The sequence below is a fragment of the Erpetoichthys calabaricus genome, chromosome 8, assembly GCF_900747795.2.
Source record: "Erpetoichthys calabaricus chromosome 8, fErpCal1.3, whole genome shotgun sequence".
Taxonomy (NCBI): domain Eukaryota; kingdom Metazoa; phylum Chordata; class Cladistia; order Polypteriformes; family Polypteridae; genus Erpetoichthys; species Erpetoichthys calabaricus.
In genome coordinates, this window is record NC_041401.2 from 131,230,778 (window position 1) to 131,253,346 (window position 22,569).

At 36.5% G+C, this 22,569-nt stretch overlaps 1 protein-coding gene across 1 annotated transcript in view; it reads right to left on the minus strand.

Moving 5' to 3' along the window:
• The window catches only part of cfap74 (cilia and flagella associated protein 74), a 525,252-nt gene that overhangs the window by 237,794 nt on the left and 264,889 nt on the right, over positions 1 to 22,569 (minus strand). The window contains exons 18-21 of the mRNA XM_051931357.1: positions 19,644 to 19,794; positions 19,310 to 19,476; positions 13,215 to 13,337; positions 5,814 to 5,935 (exon numbers count right to left, since the gene is read on the minus strand). Of these exons, the coding sequence (XP_051787317.1) occupies positions 5,814 to 5,935; positions 13,215 to 13,337; positions 19,310 to 19,476; positions 19,644 to 19,794 (563 nt within the window). The remainder of the gene's footprint in view (positions 1 to 5,813; positions 5,936 to 13,214; positions 13,338 to 19,309; positions 19,477 to 19,643; positions 19,795 to 22,569) is intronic.

Consider the following 22,569-nt stretch of genomic DNA (forward strand, 5'->3'; position numbering starts at 1 on the left):
GTGTCAGATGAAATTTTATGTAAATAAATGTAAGGTATTACATATAGGAAGTAAAATGTTAGATATGATTACACAATGTGATATCTGAAACTTAAAAGCAATGCTTATGAGAAGAACTTTGAAGTCATAGAGGGCTTATCATTAACAACTTCCAGGAACAGTTCAGAGGTTACAAAAAAGACACTGCAGCACTACAAATGTCCTGAGAATTGCTGATTCAAGGACTGCAGGGTATGTGATTAAAGATTAAAGGAGTTAAAATATTAAAGGAGTTGAAATGTTTCACTTTAAACAATCTCAGTTTAAACCAGTGCTTAGGCAATGTCAGTCCTGGAGGGCCTCGGTGGCTGCAGGATTTCATTCCAACCCAGTTGCTTAATTAGAAACCGATCCTTGACAGTCTCACACCTTATTTAATTTAATGGCTTCTTAGTCTGCACTGTTAGGTTCTTATATCATGGATTTTTTTCCTATGCAAGGATATCATCTAAATGATTTGAAACCTAAAATGGATCATTTTCAGTCTGTCACATTTTTCTCTTAAGTGTTTTATTAAACTATAAAGTGCATGATGAATCCAGACAAATGGAAATGGAAACAAGTTAGACGGAGAACTGCTGGCTCCTTTGTCATTTGCATCTTATTGCTAATAAGGAGCCATTACAATGAATGCAGCTGTTTAAGACAGAAATAAAGCAATTAAAGATGGGGAAACTTAACAAGCGAGTCCACTAAAATACAGCATCAAAATGTCACTAATGCAACTAATTCTCATTAAGAAGCAGGATTGGAGCAAAAACCTGAACCCACTGTGCCCCTTCAGGACCAATGTTACCTACCCCAGGTTTAAACAAACAGAGATTATGAGATTTCATGTTTGAAGTTTTTAAAATTATGAAAGGAATTAGCACAGTGGACCAGGACTGTTACTTCAAACCCAGTTCAATAATAACATGGGGGCACAGTTGGAAACTTAAGGATAAATTTCATGCAAACAGGTGGAAGTTTTTCTTCACAAAGAGAAATATAGACTCATGGAATATATTACTAAGTAGTGTGGAAGACCGAAGGACTCAAGGAATATTTAAAACTCATCTTGATTTTATTTTGAGAAAATTAGGTGGAGAGGATTGGCGAGCTTTGTTGGACTGAATGGCCTGGTCAAGCTTTTTCTAATGTTCTGATCAAAATAAATAAACAGTATAGATTCTGACATACTAATCAATCAAGCACTAGTTTGAAGAGATGATTTGTAACAAGCTTTACAACTATGAGAAGAAACCAATCTTCCATCAATAGGACCGGGCAGCATTTCTCAAAAACAATGAAATTAAGCAATTCATGAGTAACTGTACAATGGATATATGCAACACATAAACTACATTTTCCAACAACCCCTCTTAGGCAGCCACTACTTAGTTAACCCCACCCCTAAAGTCACCTACAAAAAAATCATATTTCTATTGAAAAACAGTTCATTAACATAGCTATTGTAAAGTGATGTTTTAGTCCTTCTGTGAAATTGTTAAAATATGAAGTAAACATAGCATCATAATTTAATAGCACAATACAACAAAATTTATCAGACACTTGCTGTTTCTGAAATTAACACAAACACTTTTAAAAAATGTGTACATGAGCGTCAGTAGGCTCTGCGCCCTAGGAAGCAAGTTACCCAAACTATTTTATAACACTTCAGTTATTACTTACCACTTTGATGCTGATCTATCTGATCATAAAATAGATCACTACAATAGCAATTGGTGAGAAGAATTCATAATTAATTTCAGATTTACGGTATTTGAAGGTTACTCTAGAGTGCCACTTTCTCTTGCACGATTTGGCTCAAAAACTAATCCGCACATCATCATCTTATAACACGCTTAAGTTTCAAGTTTGGTATTTTTCCTTCCAGCCATTTTAGCTCTAGACTGTCCTCAAGAAACTATGACACACAGACACACACAGACAAACACACACCCATCATCGAGATGAAGAGAATAAGCCTACACCTCATAACCTATTTTGCTCTCTTTTAGACACACACACAACACTTAGACCACCTAGTGGCAATTTATACTTGTTTTATGTATGATTAAATTAAGTAAATAAATTCTATTATGTATTCAATTCTCAAATACAGAGGGGATAGCTTGCACATAAAAAGATATTGATGACTGCACAATCACCTGTATGTTCATTGCAGAGAACCCCATTACACCATGTGTATCTGGGCTCCAAGAGGCAGTGTATATGAATCGGTGTCAGTTATAAACCATTAGTTTAATGTAAATAATGTGTAATTGTTTTGATTGTGAGGTAGTGGACAGAGACACAGTCACACAATTCAATGGTAGGCTTTCTTTATTGTAGCTCAAGCCTACCAACCCCCAGTTCCTTCTCAATTCTCCACATAACCTTTTTTAACACAAAAAACATCTATATAAAAGTATAACTAGTTGCAATCTTACAACACCAATTTTTCAAAACTTTTAAAAGACATGGAAATATCATGAGCATATAAATTTGTAATCATTACCCGTGTAAATAATTTAAATAACTTCAATAATTAATATATAAAATGTAATGAAATAAATTAGTCAATGCATTTCATCACGAAAATGATAAAACTTAAGTATAAACTGTAGTATTCTAAATGTTCAAAGAACTAACATAACAAGAATTTAATACATTTGGTGTGGTGACCACTGCCTGTGGCTATGGTTGGCACAAGATGTAGCTGGCTTAACATTAGAATTATCAGAGCCTACGAAAAAACTCGTAGATCCGTCCCACCATAAATCGCTTCTTAAATCCGTTCTCACCTCTCCGTCAGCGTCTTTTGTCTTCTAAATGTGCCGATAAAGACAAGCTGCAAGCAGCCGTCTATTTCATCCCCCAACCGGCTTAGAACATGCACGAACTTCTCCCAGCTCATGCCTGGATTGATTATCTGGGAGTGAAGTGGAGTTTTAGAGTGGAAATAATAGATTGTTATTTGGAACACACGCATTTCATGTGTGTTCCATTTCTACAGTAATCTGTGTAAACACATTTTTAAAACAGAAACGTTTTTCATATTTTAGTAGTAAATGACAAAATGTTGGCATAAACTATATAATGTATGAAGCCTGAAGTCCAGATATCAAAGAAACACTTTCACGAAAGGTACAAATATAACAGAACAAGTGCGCTTTTATTCAAAAATATAACTGCAGAAAAAAAGCTACCTTAGCGTGCGACATTGACACGCATTTATTATGACTGCCTCAATGGCGCAACAGTATCAGCAGCTGACTGGGAATCAAAAGGTCACGAGTTTGATCCCGCACAACTCTGTTTTGAGAAGTGAACTGCTCTTATTCTTACTATTTTAGAATAAAAACATACATTTGATTTCAGTCTGTAACAGCTGGTGTAATTTATGATACTTGTAAAGGTTAGCTTTGTTTTTTTTTTTTATTATTCAGTTTTATTATCTCAGCCGCGTTCATGAGTCCAAACACCCCCCTGCATTTGACAATGCTGTTTTCACATAGACGCGCTATGACATAGGTAAACTCAGATCATGACAACCCTTCTACATTGGAGCAAGAATGCACATCGCACTTTTGCCATCGCTGTACTTTGTATATGTATATGGGAAGCTCTGCATTTTACTTGTGACTTTATGCTGTAGGAAGTAAGTAAATAAATAAAGGTTAATAGGTAAATAACATTCGAAAGCAATGCTCCGATGTAGAACGCAAGCAACTCTACATGCTAGTGTTTAGATCTAGATGGTGTATGTGCCCCCAAAAAAGGTCTAGCTGCATTCTCGTACCATTGCTTGCGTACTAAAGTGTCAGCAGGCACTTTTCGTGGTATTACACATATTTTTTGAGCATGCCCTCTGCACACTACTTGTGACTTTAGGTTGTAGGAAGTAAGTAAATAAATAATGGTAAATCGTGTCATAAAATGATTTCTTCTAAACGTCACATTTATTTGTCTCTTTCTTTTTTTAAAATGTGTGTTGATCACCGCCAGCATGTTGTAGCACACAGCAACTGGCCACCTGCATGTTCTTGCGTGCACTGAATAAGCTCCTGTTCTGACTCTAAGTAAAAAGCATGAATTAATCAACAGAAATAACCGCGATTGACATTTTAAACTTAATGATTTACAGTGCATACCAATTTATAAATATTATGTCCGTTTGAGGTAAAAAAGAAAAAAAAAAAACACTTTCTCCCCAGCTGGGAATTGAACTCTGGTCTCTGAAGCACGGCAGGCCTGCTGCGCTTTGAGTCAGCAAATCTTACCGCAATGCCATGAAAGCTGTTGTATCACTCTTGAACCTTTTGTGAAAGTGTTTATTTGATGTTAGGATGTCAGGCTTCACACATTGTATAGTTTATGCCTACATTTTGTAACATTTATTACTAAAATATGAAAAAGTTTCTGTTTTCACAAGGTGTTTACACAGATTACTGTAGAAACAGAACACACATGAAAAGCGTGTGTTGCAAATAACGATCTATTATTTCCACTCTAAAACTCCACTTCACTCCCAGATAATCAATCAAGGCATGAGCTGGGAGAAGTTCGTGCACATTCTAAGTCAGTGGGGGGATGGAATAGCCGGCTGCTTGCAGCTTGTCTTTATCGGCACATTTAGAAGACAAAAGACGCTGACAGAGAGGTGAGAACGGTTTTAAGGTGGGCCGGATCTATGTGTTTTTTCATAGACTCTGGTAATTCTGGTGTTAACAAGCAGTAAGCAATTAATTAGTGGGTTGTCGAGTACATGGATTATGAAGGATTTAACATGCTACTTTAGTTACGATAGTGTTTGAGAAACACTCAAAAATTAACAATCGATCTTAAAATGGAGTTTACAATATACTTAGCACTGCAATGCTTTTGGTAAAGGCATCCCAGACTTATTACTTAGACAAAACCCTATAGAGCTAACCGAAGAGCAGCATTAAACCCAAGCTATCAAAACAAAAATACTTTAATATATTTAAGTACAGCTGGTCATCCATGTTTGATCTTGCATTTATTAATATAAGGACAACTTCAATGAAGTAATTTACTGTAGTTAGTTAAATGCAATGTAGTTTTCAATAACTAACAATACCTTAAATAACTAAAAGTTATAAAAATTAATATTTAAAATATGTAATCACGTATGGGATCAATTAGCAATATTGCATTTGTTTTACAATGTTGAGTTCTAAATTTACATAGATAAAAACTGGGGAAGGAGTGTGCTGTGAACTATAGATCATATTCATAAAATTAGATTTACCTAATAGCTACAGATAACATCTGAAAATATCACCAGATATTCTTATACTTCTGTAATTTAACTTTTCAAAAGCATGTTTACCATTCATGACAATGTACAGTTTCCTTGCTGTCGATTTACTTGGGGCCCTGTGACTTTAAAAATAGATTGTTTCAAGTATGACTTTGAGCAGTAATTATAGCGAACTTAGGCTTAGTGTTTTCAGCTAGAACATGATAAAACATAAAAAATTCAGATAAGTTCAATATGAAATCAGACTTATTGACAGGTAATCTAGAAGATCTCCACTCACTATCATTGACCTGTCTTTCTCATTTAAAAATACACATATCTTTTACCATGAAAATGAAGTTGCATGAAAAAAAAAAAATGTAAATTGTCCTTAAATGAATGACTACTGTCTTTAAAAAGCAAAAATTAAATATTGACCACAGCAGAATGTTAATGTTATAAGGAATTTCTTATATGATTAAAAGCCTTGCTGAGAGGATGCAACAAAAATACAGTTTTTAAGTACCTGCTACGCACAGAAATGCTGTCCTGATAAAGTCTGTCATACATGCAGATCTTGAAGTCAATGTTTGGCCTTGTCACCCATACAGGCATGTCACTTGCAACTCCACAAACATGGATTGGAATCTGAGATGTTTAAAAAAAGAAACATTATCACTATGAAAATAACAACTATATCTGGAGAAAATTGATCATTAATGAAATAATGACTAAACCTGGCCAAAATTCCATTATATTTAATTGTTCTCTATTTTTGTTGGACTGTAAAGCAAAGCGTTCAAAAGTATAAAGACTTAAGTTCTTATACTTTATAACTTAAAAATCAACTAACACTTGTGCAGTATGTGAAAAAAGCTTATGATAAAGCAACTCATCTCAAAGAAAATGTAAGTAAAGTAAAAAGAGAGTGACAATAACACATTTACTCTTAAATTGGAATGCCAAAGTTGAAAGTATAAGTGGAGGACAATAAAGATCCAAGATAGTCTAGTCATAGGCAACACATAGTCAAGAGTATGAAAACCCTCTATAAGATCTGATTACAATACTGCTATAAATTAAGGGATGAAAATATTAATGATCCTTGAATTTCTTTAACTGTACATACTAACTAGCAAAATTTTACCTAATATTAGTAGCAATGACTTAATATACTTATTTTTATAAAAAGCAAAAAAGCATAATATTGTAGAGTAAACAGGTCTACGACTACTGAACTGCAAAATGTCATCTCATGAGTACACCACCGTGGTAAATTTCAGTTCATCACACAGCAAGAAATATTACTGTATAATATCTCTAAAATTGAACAGAACATCTGTTCCTTGGACTAATTTCAAACCAGTCTGTTAAAAAACACAGCTAAAAGTACTGTTATTGCCCAAATGATACTGAATCAAATTGTTACATCTTTATTCTTTCACATTCCTCCCAGGTGCTTCAAAGTGAACATCAGTGAAGAACAGCATTCCCAAACCCACTAAACGCATTGTTAGGTCCAGCTGTTGTTATCTCAAAAATTTGGATGTGAGAATCAGCAGGCTTTGTGCCCTAGGAACCAAATTACCCAAAATATTCTATAACATTTCAGTAATTATTTACCTATCTGATACTGATCTTTTTGATCATAAAATAGGTCATTACAATAGCAAAAGAATCTTTCTCTTGCATGATTTGCCTCTAAAACTAATCAGAACATTGTCTTCTCATACAGGCTTAGGTTTTGAGTTTGGTACTTTTCCGTCCAGCCATTTTAGCTCTAGACCATCCTCAAAAAACTGTGACACAAACACACCAATCCATCCAGATATTCACTCTCCTCCATAGATAATAGATTATGGTGGGGGAGGGCGCAAAGCAAAAGAGACAACAAGTTTATAATATGCAACAATGAGATCACAAATTCATATCTTAATGGAGTGAACAAATAGGCATTTAGAATTTTATTTCTCTCTATTCAACATTTTTTGTCTAATTGACCAAAAAAATATTAGTAAGATTTTGCTATGAAGTACCAGTGAGACACCAAATAAAGTTCAGTTTTCAGTTGGTGGCCAGTAGCCATATTGCTTAATTGAATAAAGAATTGTAAATATATTATAAAATTTTGTAATGACAAATTTCTGTTGCTGTAATGGTGCTGTACTTTGCTCACCCATCTTTCTTTGGCTAAAGATATTATAAAAGTAAATCATATATCTTCCTAGAAAACAACAGTGCCTTCTCATAAGAAGCACATTTTCCCTTCTCTTCTCAAAAGCCCACGTATTTTTTAATAAAGGTCATGGTGTGCTGAAGACAATGCTAGTAACAGTAGGCTTGAGCATAATGTGGGAAACAGCCCTCAATGAGACCCCATTTCAGGGCAGATTCATTTACACACCCACGCTGACAGTATACTGTCGCAAGTTATCCTAATGTGCATTTCTGAGAAGTGAGAGGAGAAACACAGTACCAGGAGATATATATCTGGAGAAAGAAGAAACTCTGTCCATTCTCCTGAAATGGTAGAGTAATTCACCAATAAACATGACTCCAGTGCAAAAATTTTATGTTTCTTCAAATTCTTTAGAAGACATCACAATTTGTTTTAATGTTCATTTTAAATTCATAAACTGTGCACTTCCAATAGTATAGCAGATAATTTTCATATGACTATTATGATTTACTGTGAAGTACTAATTAAAGTTTCTTAGTCGTTTTACTCCATTAAATATAAAATCGCACAGACAACTATGGCCAACCATATGCATACTTTCTATGCCTACAGTGGTGGCACAAATTATCCAAAACATCTCCTAAAATAACCACCCTTTCTATTCATGCTTAAATATTATAAATTTTCAGCCTTTGTTTAATGCTTGCCAAATTTCTTAATGGCTTTTTCAAAGTATTTTTTCAAATGTTTTACAGGCTTTTTTGAGTGTTTTCAGGGACTTTTCATATGTTTTTTGAGCTTTTTAAAGCATTTTAAGTGTTTTCAAAGAAGTATTTTGCAAAGAAATTTATGATTGATATCATTTCCATTTTGTAGGTTGCAAAGTGCTGTCATGTTGTGAGAAGATTGTTGTGTCTCCAGCAAGGTTATTATAGTTAACAAAAACTGAAATCAAAACTGAAACTATTATTAAAAAAAAACATTTTCGTAAACTCAAATAAAATAATTAACAAAACCGAAATAAAAAAATAAAACTAACCGAAACTATCAGAGTAGCTGGAAAGACTAACTGAAATTAGGGTTAGGGTTAACTCTAAAACTGAAAGTCATTCACCATGACCTGCCCACACATATTCATCCAGTGAACGGCAGCTGGTGACGAAGGGTGAGTATTCACACAGCATTTGTGGTGACAGAGCCTGCTGAGTATGCACATAAAGCGTGTGGAATAGAAAGCGAATTACGTGCCGCCTTTCTTTGCACTTGTAAATCAAGATGTAATTTAAACACCTGAAATCAGAATGTGCTGGTCAACAAAAACTATTCCATATGGACAGAAAAATCATGAGTGAGTAACATTTCAGTTTATTTATCAGGTGCCTGCTTTTTGTTGACAGTAATTCACCTGCCACTTCGTACACGAAGTATACAAAGTATAGAAAGTATAGTAATCATGAAAAAAATTCAACCTCGAGATTTTGATGAATCTTAACGTTTTAGACCTCCCGAGTCCGAAAATACAGTTTTTTGGAATTATCCGTGTGTGTGTGTGTGTGTGTGTGTGTATAAACACGATAACTCAATAACGCAGCTAGATGGATGGATGAAATTTGGCTTGTGTTTGTTACTCCAAAATTGTAGATCTGTATTAACTTTTGGGCAAAATCCATCAACCAGAAATGGTACTTTACCTGAACACATACTCAATTTTTTTTTATTCATGCAGCTGCAGAGTCTGATTTATTCAACTTTACTTTTATAATAATTGTTCAATATATTATTAATTTGATTTGATTTGTTGTTGATGGTTCTTTAATGTACATAATATAATCATTGTCTTGCGGTTTACTCCTTATATAGCCATCCCCATATCGGAGTATACAAGAACGTCTAGCGGAGACCACTCCCAATTTTTGAAAATAAAACGGCACTGATCGAGAGAGTGACAAGGTCATCATACAAGATCAGCATATAGTTGATGACCAATCACTTTTGCTTTAAAAACGTCATTTAACGACGAAGTGATACAAACCTTGTAAAATTCCCGAGTTGGCAATGTCTCTACTGAACTATAGATAGGTGAAGAGAGTCTGCCAAGTGATGAAAAGCCAAACATACTAATGTGTTTTTTGTATTTATGCTATATTTATTCATTTATCTTTTTTAGTTAATATTCACAGCTCAAAACACCTGATATTGTGAAAACAATCCAGTAGCAGATTAATGTTTTAAAATATCTGTCCCCCTTTTTTCAATGTTTCGCTCTCTTTTAAAATAGATAGTTGAAATATCATATTCTTTTTGTTCTTAACATCAGCCATATCATACATATTGTATACCAGGGATTTTCCTGCCTTGCATCCAAACCTGCTGGGGTAGGCTCCAGGTTTCCCGTGAACCTCTTCTGGATAAACTGGTTTAGATAATGTATATATTGTTCTTAATCTCAGATGCCGTCTCTGTTGTTTTGTGCCTGCCCATACTCTTATTACCAGCTCTTGCTCTTCTCATTATGGATTTACTGTTCTTATGCATGGGCTATTCAAGTCGCACTGCCCCTAACCTTGACACTACATGCTTGTTTCCCTCAATACAGCTAGGTGGGGTCAGCACACTAATTCAAGTCTAAGAGTCCTGTTCTTATTAAGCCCGCATGATTTTAATGATCACACCTGTCAGAGCACAGTAAAATCTTGTTTTCTAATTTTTTATATCGTTTAAGGCCTGCTGGTGGCAAAATTCTGTCTATAAATTGTTTGTGCCTGAGATGGAATCAGAGATCAATATAGCTGGAAGAAAATAAAGCCCATCATTTGAGATTTTTGAATGCAATATTGAAGGCATTCATTATAAGCACATTGTCGTTGGAGCAGGATATGTTGTTTGCTGTAGACATTTACAGTAAAAAACCCTCACACCTTAAAATTCACCTAAATTTCATTACAAATTGGCCCATTCTGGGCAATAAAAGGAAAAGAAAATAAGTTCAGCTCAAATGACATAGAAAATATTTTAAAAATGATAAAATTGCGTAAAATTGTTCATATTCAGTACCTGGTTTTGATTATGCTTGTTTTTATCAGACAAAAACATAACCAAATAGTAAACTATGTTGTGTAGTGTAGTAAGCTTCCACTAACATTAAACTCATATTGTATCCAAACCCGTCAAGTGTACAATTCTGTCTCATTGTGACACAAAAACTAAACTCCATAGTAGCTCTTTAACCATACCATAATTACTAAAACTAAAACTGAAACTAATATATATAAATAAGACAGAAATGTCTTTGTAAAATAAAAACTAAATTAAAACTAAAAACACAAGATGAATGAAAACTAAAACTAAACTGAATTTCCAAGTAAGGTCAGAAAAAATATAGAAATAAAAACTAATATAAAAAGTCAAAACTATAATAACCTTGGTCTCCAGAATGGACTTCTATGATTTCTCAGTTTAATAAAAAGAAGATAATAGGAGACATGATTAAAGTATTCAAAATTATGAAGGAAATTTTTACAGTAGATCAAGACTGTTAATTTAAAATGAATTCAGTAAGAACATGTTAAGGTTAAATTTTGTACAAACATTAGGAGGTTTGTCTTCCAACAGAGAACCATAGACACTTGGAGTAAGTTGCCAAGTAGTGTGGTAGATAGTTTTACTTCAGGAACTTTCAAAACTAGGCTTGATGTTATTTTAGAAGAATTAAGCTGATAGGACTTGTGAGCTTTGTTGGGCTTAATGGCCAGTTCTCGTCTAGTTTGTTGTAATGTAATGAAACAGGCATCATCCTGAAAAATTCCAAGTTACACACTTGATATGTGAGGAAAAAAGAAGGCTTTATGTCATTTTGGACAAAAAAAAACCTGCTGCTAATGTTGCAAAATCATGCAAGTGTGTGATCCGGTCATCTAGCAACAGCTAGTGATAAAGGGGTTAACATGCACAGTGGTAACCAACTAAAAAGAATTGAAGATATGTTTTATTCACATACATTTAATCCTACAAATGTCAAGTTGTAAATTTAAACTGCCCAGTTTTGGGTCACTGGAAGGCAGTGATTATGGTAGCAGTGGGTGTAAAGCAAGAAGCCAATGTGGTTGATGGTGCATCGTTTTTTTCCAGGGCTCAATAACACAGTCAAGCAGAATAAAAACTGCGCTGAATGCCATCCAGCAACAGAAACCTATTATTAAAGGTATCTGTTTAGTTATTTGCTAATGATGTTTGCAAACAGTGTGTTCTGGTGATGCAGCGGCCATTGTTCATCTAGGGGGCTCAGACAAAGGGTGGAAAAGTGGGATTGATGTTATTTAAATGACAAGGTACTAAATGTGACTTTCTTAATTGAAAAGTATTACCAACATATTTCCAGTTTTCAGTATTAAAACAGGTAATAATACTTAGTTAAACACACTCACTAATACCAGTCAATCCAGAAATGCAAATGCAGTACATGCAAACCTCATACAGTTGGCACTGTCAAGAAGGAATGCTAGCTCTGCGCTACCACTCTGTCTATATGTTAAAACATCTGTACTAAACTTTAACCTGTTTAAAACTAAATGTATTTCAACAACTTCTGTTGAATTCTTGTCACTAGTTTGCAAAGTATGTGCACACTTTACTTAATTGCTGTCACTAGACGACCAAAGTACTAGAGCTGCGTCTAGACATCGATTTTATTGCTTCACTCCTTGCTCATATAGGAAGAGTGTGTGACTTTCTATAAAAAAGCCCCCAAAACTCTCTGCTTTCTTTTACCAGCTTTTTATGAGCATTACCATTGATTTCAATAGAATAAGCATTTGGCTGAAAATGCTCAAAAACTGCTCCCTGCTAAAACATGTGAGTAGTGACATTAAAAACAATTTTAAATAACTCTTCAGGAAGTTTAGTAATGTTCTGGTCTAACGCTAAAACACTACAAAAAAGCTACAAACAAAGACACTGCCATCACTGCCACCACATTACCTAAAACAATACTGAAGGAAGAAAACTCAAAATAAATCAATGATACAATAAAATTATAAAATACTGTACAACTGTAAACACTATATGCAGAGGCAACACTGACATGTCATAGTTAAGAATGCTGGAAGGAATGACATGAAGCTAAGCAAAGAAATTTTTCCAAGGCAACAATGAGTTGAAATGAAAGGGCTAATGCATGAAAAAGGCAGAGAGAGAGAAGTTTGTTTTTTTTAACATGTTCCATGTTATGCAAATTAATAGCAACTTTGCCATAATCCCATCAGAGTAAATACATTTAAATAGTATGTAATTTCACAATTAACTAAGTCTGTGTATAGGGTGTTCTCACACCAACACTCTTTAAATTCATGTCAGGAGACAGTGGCATAAACTTGGTATTAAGGAAGTGTTCCTCTTTGGTTACTAAACCACTAACTGTCCTTTATCCCACTATATTTTGAACTTTATACTGTGTCTCTTAACAACAGCAACACTTTCTGTCCTAATGATATAAAGCTACTGCCAAGACTGTTGTGCTTGTAGTGTGTTTTGAAATAAAATATTGCCTGTGACATTTTATCAATTTGCAAATGCAAACTGATGCAGTCATTTTCTAACTCTTTCATCACTTCTTTTATACTGATTGTACATATACTTCTTTATGTTTCTAGGCATACATAATAATTACAGGAAAAAATAATTTAATTAAGGTATGAAGCATTAAAACTAAGCAATTACAGAAACATCTAAAATTTATTATAATAGACTTACTGATTTAGAATTGGGATCAGAAAACACAATATCAAAACTCATGTGTACTTCACCAGGGACTATTGGAGTGAAAATCACTTGAAGTTTGATGCAACCATATGGAGCAATTTCACCTTTTCTACCCTGAAACAAAAAAGGTGCAATTATAATTCTGCAGTCTGTATCATTTATGTTCCAATTCAAATTGAATATACTGAATCTATGTAAGTAGAAAACTAAAGTCAAAAATAAAATGGCCTCAACAAGTACTTGTATCCATCTTAACTTTAAATTACTAAAATTACAATATTCATATAAAAACCAACACTTTCTTTCTTTAAGATACATTACAATTACTTTATGCACGCTTTCTTTTTCTAAAAATAAACAAACATGTAAATAATTAAACCAGAACACACAGGTAGATATACAGTATTGACATTTCATATTCACAAAGGGCGTAATAGGTTGCCTAGATGATAACTTACAATTTAATACTGACCCTTATATAAGCAATGCAAATCACAAGCTCATACTAGTCATATAGCATGTTTGATATTTGAAACTTCACTGTTTTCTCAGACAAGACTAAGTAACTTTAAGATTTGTAATTGTATTTGAATCTGCACCCTTGATGGGACTAGATTACCCTTTAAAATCAGGCAAAGGGATGTTTACCTTGCAGATATGACCTTTTTAAGGAAACTGAAGGTTCATCAATGTTGAAATTCTAGAGGCAGCCAGTGGCAAGCAATGTTGCACAAGTAGAAGCACCTTTTGATTCCAGAGGCGGCCTTGGGACTTGTTTTAAAGCTGCCCTGTGGAAAATGCTTTATTGAATTTGGAGTTAGGCAGTAAGTTGAGAAGTTGCAGAGAGAGGGAGTAGGGCTTAGAAATGGGCATACTTTGAATGTTTTTGGGTAGGTAAATAGGTGAGCCACCCCATGCAACGGGACAGTTGAGTCCAAGGATGCAGCATGTTTTATGTAAAAATAGCACATTGTGTCTTACATAAATAAATGTACACATTTTGCATATTTTGGTCTTCTTGAAATTATCCTGGGCAGACAGGATTTTCCCGGAGGCAAAACGGAATGAAGTAGAACTGGAGATCAAGCAAATGCTGGAACTGGGGGTGATTGAAGAAAGCCATAGCCCCTAGTCCAGCCTAATCGTATTGGTCTCTAAGCCTGATGGGAGTATAGGAACCTAATCAAGGACTCTGTTAAAAGGTGCGACTCAAACCACCTACACCTGAACACCAGCAAAAGCAAGGAGCTGGTGGTGGATTTTAGGAGGCCCAGGCCCCTCCCGGAACCAGTGATTATCAGAGGTGACTGTGTGCAGAGGGTGCAGACCTATAAATACCTAGGAGTGCAGCTGGATGATAAATTGGACTGGACTACTAATACTGGTGATCTGTGCAACAGAGGACAGAGCCGACTATACATTCTTAGAAGGCTGGGGTCCTTCAACATCTGCAATAAGATGCTGGAGATGTTCTATCAGATGGTTGTTGCGAGGACCCTCTTCTACACGGTGGTGTGCTGGAGAGGCAGCATAAAGAAGAGGGATGCCTCACGCCTGGACAAACTGGTGAGGATGGCACGCTCTATTGCAGGCATGGAGCTGGACAGTTTGACATCTGTGGCGGAGTGAAGGGCGCTGAGTAGGCTCCTGTCAATCATGGAGAATCCACTGCATCCACTGAACAGTATCATCTCCAGACAGAGGAGCAGCTTCAGCGACAGATTACTGTCACTGTCCTGCTCCACTGACAGACTGAGGAGATCGTTCCTCCCCCACACTATGAGACTCTTCAGTTCCACTAGTGGGGGGTAAACCGTAACACTATACAAGATTATTGTCTATTATACCTTTCTTGCACTCTCCACCTTGCATTTTTTAACTTGCACTGCATTTTTATCACTCTTTAATTAATATTGTTTTTATCAGTATGCTGCTGCTGGAGTATGTGAATTTCCCCTTGGGGATTAATAAAGTATCTATCTACCTATATCTTTTATAATAACTAAAAATGTTTAATAAACAGTAAATGTCGTTGTAATCAATTATGAAAAGGTCAAAGCCACCTGGCACTTTTATTAGGAAGAAAGAGCAAGAACAGGAGAAGACAGCAAAAGATGTAGCATCAACCTGGATGATGCGATGGCACCTATTTTTGAGTCAGTATGTTCACCACACATTAGCTGTTAGGTGGTGAAGTGGTGAGAGAGATGGCCAATTAGATACAGGGGATGATTAGGGGGGCAGAATGACTAAGCCATGGTGGGCAATTTAGCTTTGTCATTGGGTTACACCCTACTCATTACAAAGGATGCCCAGGGATCCATTATGAGCACAGAGAGTCAGGACCTCGGTTTTATGTCTCATCTGAAGGATGGCGCCACTTATACAGCACAGTGTCCCCATCACTGGACTGAGGCATTGGGATTCACATTCAAACCACACGGTAAGCGTCCCCTGCTGGTCCCACCAACTCTTCTTCCAGCAGTAATCAAGGCTTTAACTAAATAGTCTCCCCTCCAATCAAAATATCATTTATTTTTTGAATTCCTATTACATATAATAAAGCTGGACGATTTCTTAAAATGTCAACAGCAAAGTGCAGCAAAAAAAGGCTAAGGTATTTGATTTTTCCATCTTGATTTCACTGAATCAGCAAAAAGAATTTTCAGTTTTCACTGTAATGCCTATACAGTAATCCCTCGCTATATCGCGCTTCGCCTTTCGCGGATTTTATATGTAAGCATATTTAAATATATATCGCGGATTTTTGCGGACAATGGATCTTTTAATTTCTGGTACATGCTTCCTCAGTTGGTTTGCCCAGTTGATTTCATACAAGGGACGCTATTGGCAGATGGCTGAGAAGCTACCCAACTTACTTTTCTCTCACTCTTGCGCTGACTTTCTCTGATCCTGACGTAGGGGGATTGAGCAGGGGGGCTGTTCACACACCTAGACGATATGGACGCTCGTCTAAAAATGCTGAAAGATTATCTTCACGTTGCTACGTTCTGTGCAGCTGCTTCGTGAAGCGACATGCTGCACGGTGCTTTGCTCTCTTAAAAGCTCGAAGGGCACGTATTGATTTTTGACTGTTTGTTTTTCTCTGTCTCTCTCTCTCTCTCTGCTCCTGACGGAGGGGGTGTGAGCTGCTGCCTTCAACAGCTTTGTGCCGCTGTGCTTCGCATACTTAAAAGCCAAACAGCCCTATTGATTTGTTTGCTTTCCTCTGTCTTTATGACAGTCTCTGCTCCTGACGCGCACTCCTTTGAAGAGGAAGATATGTTTGCATTCTTTTAATTGTGAGACAGAACTGTCATCTCTGTCTTGTTATGGAGCACAGTTTAAACTTTTGAAAAAGAGACAAATGTTTGTTTGCAGTGTTTGAATAACGTTCCTGTCTCTCTACATCCTCCTGTGTTTCTGCGCAAATCTGTGACCCAAGCATGACAATATAAAAATAACCATATAAACATATGGTTTCTACTTCACGGATTTTCACCTTTCGCGGGGAGGTCTGGAACGCAACCCCCACGATGGAGGAGGGATTACTGTAGTCTTATTGCTAATTTACCTTTAGTTCAAGACTAGTGCCATAGGTTTTTGTTATTCACATGGATATTGGACTTATGCAATGGCGTTTTTTAATACCCTATTTTCAGACAGAAACAGAAAAAAATAACCAATCATTTTATATTAATTAAGATACAAAATACATTGTAGCCACTTATGCATGATGTGTCCTGCCAGAGAGACACTGCCATATTTCAAAGATGTTTGTGTATGTTGCAATAAACCTAAAAGTCAATCAAAAGCAATAGTGGCATTTTACCTAAGAGTGTCTTCTTTCAAGTAAGTCGTTTGTTTCTATGTTTTCTGCTCTGTTTCATTAGTAAAATAGCCAATTTGCATATATACTGTATATGTTCGCAGTGAACTGCTATGATCAAAGATCCAAACTATGCAGAGCCACTTACAGTGAAAGATTCATTACCATTGTATAGGTGAGTTACAGACATTTTTAATGATGAATAGTTGTCTATGATTGGTCAACTGTACTACATGTCACAGCTGTGAGTAAAAGGCAGTAAATATGTTGCATATGTGACAGTTAATCTTTATGAATCTTTACACACAAGCTTCTGTGAGAGTACAGTATATGTTCATTATTTGGCTAATGTGTAATAAGACCTGAAGTTTTACTAGGGAAAAAAAAAAGAAAACCTACAGCTGATGAAGTCCTAGAAAGGTTACAGAATGCTAGTGATATAGAATATGAAGAACCTAAGACATCGTTTTGATTCTATTGAAAACAATGTATTGCTGAAGGACTTCATGCCATGTTTAAGTACTGCTTAGTATAAATTTGCATTGTCATGGTGTGGTTTGCTAAGAGTAGGGGGCATTGCAGCACCCCAAATCCCAGACACAACCATACAGACACACGTCCCAGTAAGCTTTGTCCATCCTCATCCACCTGGATGAGGTTGAGTGGCATTTTTTGTCATGGTCCTGTGAGTACTTCCGGTGTTAGGGCACAGCACCTTGGAAGCACTTCCAGATCAAAAGAAACTCCCACAAAGTAAGGATTACTAATCCCAGCAGCTCCCCTTGGCGGCCACCACAGAATCCAGCAGGGCTGTCCTATGGGACTACAGGTCCCAGCATGCATTGTCCATGTGGGGATCCTAGCCCAGGGATACTACCCTCTAATGCATCTGGGGTGCCACTAGTCCAAATAGATCATCTCTGCCTACCCCTCCATTACATTGGTTTCTCGGCCTGGTAAAAAACTTCAGTACATCCCTGCTGGGATGCCAGCATATTCACTCTGAGGTTACCACCTCCTGGCAAAGGCAGGGAACAACGTGCCTTTCCTATCAGCCATTTAGTACAGCAGCCTCCTAGCTAAGTAATGAATCATCTCACCACTCCTTTCAGGACCCCAGCCCATGCCTGTCGTCCATCACAAGTTATATGGGTATTGTTACCATATCCAGATGATGTCTGAGAATGCAGATAGACTTCTTTTTGGGCAAATTGCAGATATTTCATTGAAGGACATGTATGTGGCAGATTCACTGGCAGGATGACGCCCAACCTATTGCTGCATCCAAACAGGGCCATCTTTCGCCTTTACGCCTGGTGCAGTTGCGGTGTTCTTATTTGTAAATGGACGTTTCTGTCCTGTTTCTCTGATGTAGAACCTTCATCCTCATCCGAGTTCACCTCTGTTATAGCACATCTTTATTTGAAAACTAACAGTGTCAAAACAGTGGGAGCGTGAACGTGACTGAGAGAATGAAAGTGAATAATAAAACAAAACGCTAACTTTTACAAGTACCATACATTTCCACCTGGTGTTACAGACTCAAATAAATCAAATGTATGTTTTTATTCTATAATAGTAATAATAATAGCCCACTCACTACTCAAAACAGTTAATGCATGAAGGACCCGGGATTAAACCCACAACCTCTCGTCTTAGAGACAGCAGTTCTTACCTCTTCACTAGCCATGCAGATTTATATGTGTGTGTATGTGTATGTGTGCAGTACCCTTGTCTTGCTAAATCTGTGTCTTTTGTAAAAGTGTTTATTTGATATTTGGACTTCAGTCTTCACACATTATACACTTCACGTCAGCATTTTGCCAATTATTAGTAGACCATGAAAAAAGTTTCTGTTCTAGTTATGTGTTTGATATTTCTTGCCACGCATTTCCTGTCATCCTACATTTACACAGATTGTAGTAGACACAGAACACACATGAAATGTATGTGTTCCTAATCATGATATATTGTATTATTTACCCTATACAATTCAAAGCATCTCACACCCAGATAAACAGACCTGCTGCTGGTGCTGATCGACACATTTGCAAAACAAAAGACAATGATGAGGAAGTGTGAGGGAATTTAAGGTGGCCTGGCATTACAAGTTTTTTTGTAGGCTTTAGGGATTCTAGTTTTAATTATTACTGATCCTGCATATGGTAAATATGTTTATGTGGCTGCAACTACAACTTAGTAAACCTGGAAAAAATACATTTTAAATGTCTTCTGACTTTTAATAACATTTACTCACATTTCCTGCATCAATCTGAATCTCATCACATTCCACAATCACTGGTTCACTGTGCGTCGCCAATAGTTTCTCTGTCCTGTCAGTTTTAGGCTGTTCTGACATCAAAGATTCATTTTCAATTGTTGGATCTGCTTCATGTAGTATTTCCTCATCTGTGGAATTTGGCACTAGAAATAACAATAAATTAAATTTCTAGTTGATATTTTAACTCAGTTTAATATGTTATGTTTACTTAAATAAAAGAGCCTAAATTTAATCACAACCTTCACTGGAAAAAGCAGAGCTGAAAATAGGTGGATGACAAGCTGAACCACCTGTTAGGCATTTCACTTACTCTCTTGCATTTTCTGTGTTCTGCTTGATGTGCCAGAGTCCCTTTTTACCATTGAGGTCCGACTGGGTTTCTCAGAGTAAATCTCCAGTTCATCTTTTTGGCTTCTACTCTCTTGAAAAGAGATTTCAGAGCATTCAAAATCTTGTGTATCCTATGAACAAACAAAGACTTGAGTGTGATTTTTGTTTCACCCTTAGTATTCACAAATGATATGCTTAAGATTCAGAAACCTGAGTTAAATACTTAAAAAAAACACATAATGTTTGTTTTTTTCCTCTGAAACTTTAACAAAAATCTCTGTGTGAGATTTCCACTCAACACTCTCACTATTAAGCATATTGATAAAATTATTGTTGTTTTTTATCACAATATGAAAAATAATACAATACATCTAGGCAAGAATGTTTATGCAAATAATAATGTCATTGATTTTAAGTTGGGTGGCATGGTAGTGCAGTGGAAGTGAAGTTGTTAATCACAACTTCTAAATTGCATGTTTGAATCTCAACCCAGACACTTTGTGTGGAGTTAGCAAATTAAGCTGGGTCATTGTGTTTTTTCTCTTGTCATCCCATAATTGTGCCTGTTATGCTATTTGACAACATCAAAATTATCACACAAGATTAAGTGTGCCTTGCAATTGATGTACACACTAGAAGAGCATTGTCAGTATTACTTAATGGTGCACTTTAAAAGCTTTAAATTAAAGTGTAATTTTAGTGGATGTTCATATAGACAGCCTTTTCATTCTATACATTGTTAAAAGTCATGGTGAACTTTAGCCTTGTGTATTTGGAAAATCCTGTTGTGTGACCTCAGTGGACACCTGTAAATGCCACATGGGTTGGACGGGCATCACGGCCAGAAGAGGGGATGGTTCCTTACCCAGACAGGAGGCTCCTAGCAAGCAGACAGGCATCCTGGACGGGGAGGAGAAGGGGATCAGATCCAGAAGAGAGAGACAGAAAGAATAGACGGACAGCCCACCGGAAAGAGATGATGTCACTGGGGGTTTCTAACTCCCCCAGGACACTAGATGGCAGCACCCCTGGATATCAGTGCCCAGTGGGAAGTCAGCAGGGCATGCCGGGAAATGTAGTCTGGCAGAGCAGCCTTGCTGGGGTCACTGGGTACCGCAAGAGGGTGCTGAAGGGAGACAAGCTCCCTGCTGTAATGGACCTTCATATGACCAGGAACTGCTTCCATCGGGCAGTGGACCTGACACCAGAAGTACTCCCGGGTTCTTAATAAAAGGGACCGCACTCCCTTACCCAGGTGAGTCGGAGCTGGGAGGAAGAAAGGCAACACTCAACTGGAGGAGGGCAGTGCGGTGGTAAGAATTGAAAGGAGAGAAAAACCTGTGTTTTTGTGATAGTTTGTGGTACTGTAGAAGGAATAGTGTTAAATAAACCATCCCTTATTTGCACCCAGGACTCTTGTTGTGTTCGTGTTGGGGGTTTGGGCCATTGACTCCCTGGAATCCTTCACACACTGTAATTGAAAAAAATGAGTTAGCTGGTACAAAAATGCAAAACCTAAAACAATTTGTTAATTGAACGTTAAAAACTATGTCATGTACTTTGTTCAAATCATTTTGCATGTGTTAGTGCTCTGAAATCACAGAAGGAGGTGGGGGAAGATTCAGTTGTTCAGAAGATGAAAGCGCACATATTTGATTTTTGGGGGTCGATTGCAACAGTGTATTCACTCTCAAGTAACTATTTACTATTTTGATTAAGCTACTTGAGCATGGGAAAGAAACTTTATAAATTGAATGTGTTATTATTATTATTACACTTTGTTTTTATATCATTTAACAATCCCACTCCCCAAAACCCTCTGAAACCAGCCCAACTGGTTTTAAGACAGACATAGACTCAACAACGTGCTCAAACACATTTTTAATACCTCAGCAACAATTAATCACAGAAATGCATATCAGACCATATTAAATAGGGTTTTGTCTCTAATGATACCTTTGTCAAGTCTACGAGTTACAACCGTTTAAAATCACATACTTTTTACAATGCTTATTTAAGCAGTAGTTCAAGTTTATTTATTTATTTAAAAAAGGAAGGAGTAGCAATTAGTGAGGGGAGCTGTAGCTCAGCATTGTATGTTCTCCTTTGTGTCATTAAAAGAATTGGGAAATAGTCCACAATCTGGGGTGATCATCCCTGTATGATTTCTACATATCGAGGACTCATCTGCTATGCAATTAAGGTCAATCAAGAGCCAAGAAAGAACCAATGCTGAACTCCGGTAAGGTAAAAATAGCCATTCATACAGCACCACATCCAGATGATTTCTGTTGTTTCACTTACATATACATTGTTTTTGGATCTTTTATCGAATTTATTAAAATCATATAACATTCCATACAATCAAGTCAAATTTAACAAAACTAAATTCAAATCTACCCCCACCTATGAGAAAGAGAGAAAGGCCAACAGCCAGAGTAAAACTGTTGAGAGAAGTGAAGAGAGAAAAGTGTCTTTTTTCCCCCCAATATAAATGCTTATTCTAGAATGTTACTGATTAGCTCCTGCCAGGTTTTAAAAAAATTTTGAACACATCCTCTAAGTGAAAATTTTTTTTTTCCAATTTCAAATAGTATATAGCATTGGTTACCCACTGACTTGAAAGAGGTGGGTTGGAATTCCTCCAGATGAGCAAGATAAGTCTTCATGCTAGTAGTGAAGTAAAGGTAATTACAGTTTGTTTGACATTCTCCACTTTAAGCCCATTTGGGAGTACAGTAATCCCTCTTCCATCGCGGGGGTTGCGTTCCAGAGCCACCCGCGAAATAAGAAAATCCACGAAGTAGAAACCATATGTTTATATGGTTATTTTTATATTGTCATGCTTGGGTCACAGATTTGCGCAGAAACACAGGAGGTTGTAGAGAGACAGGAACGTTATTCAA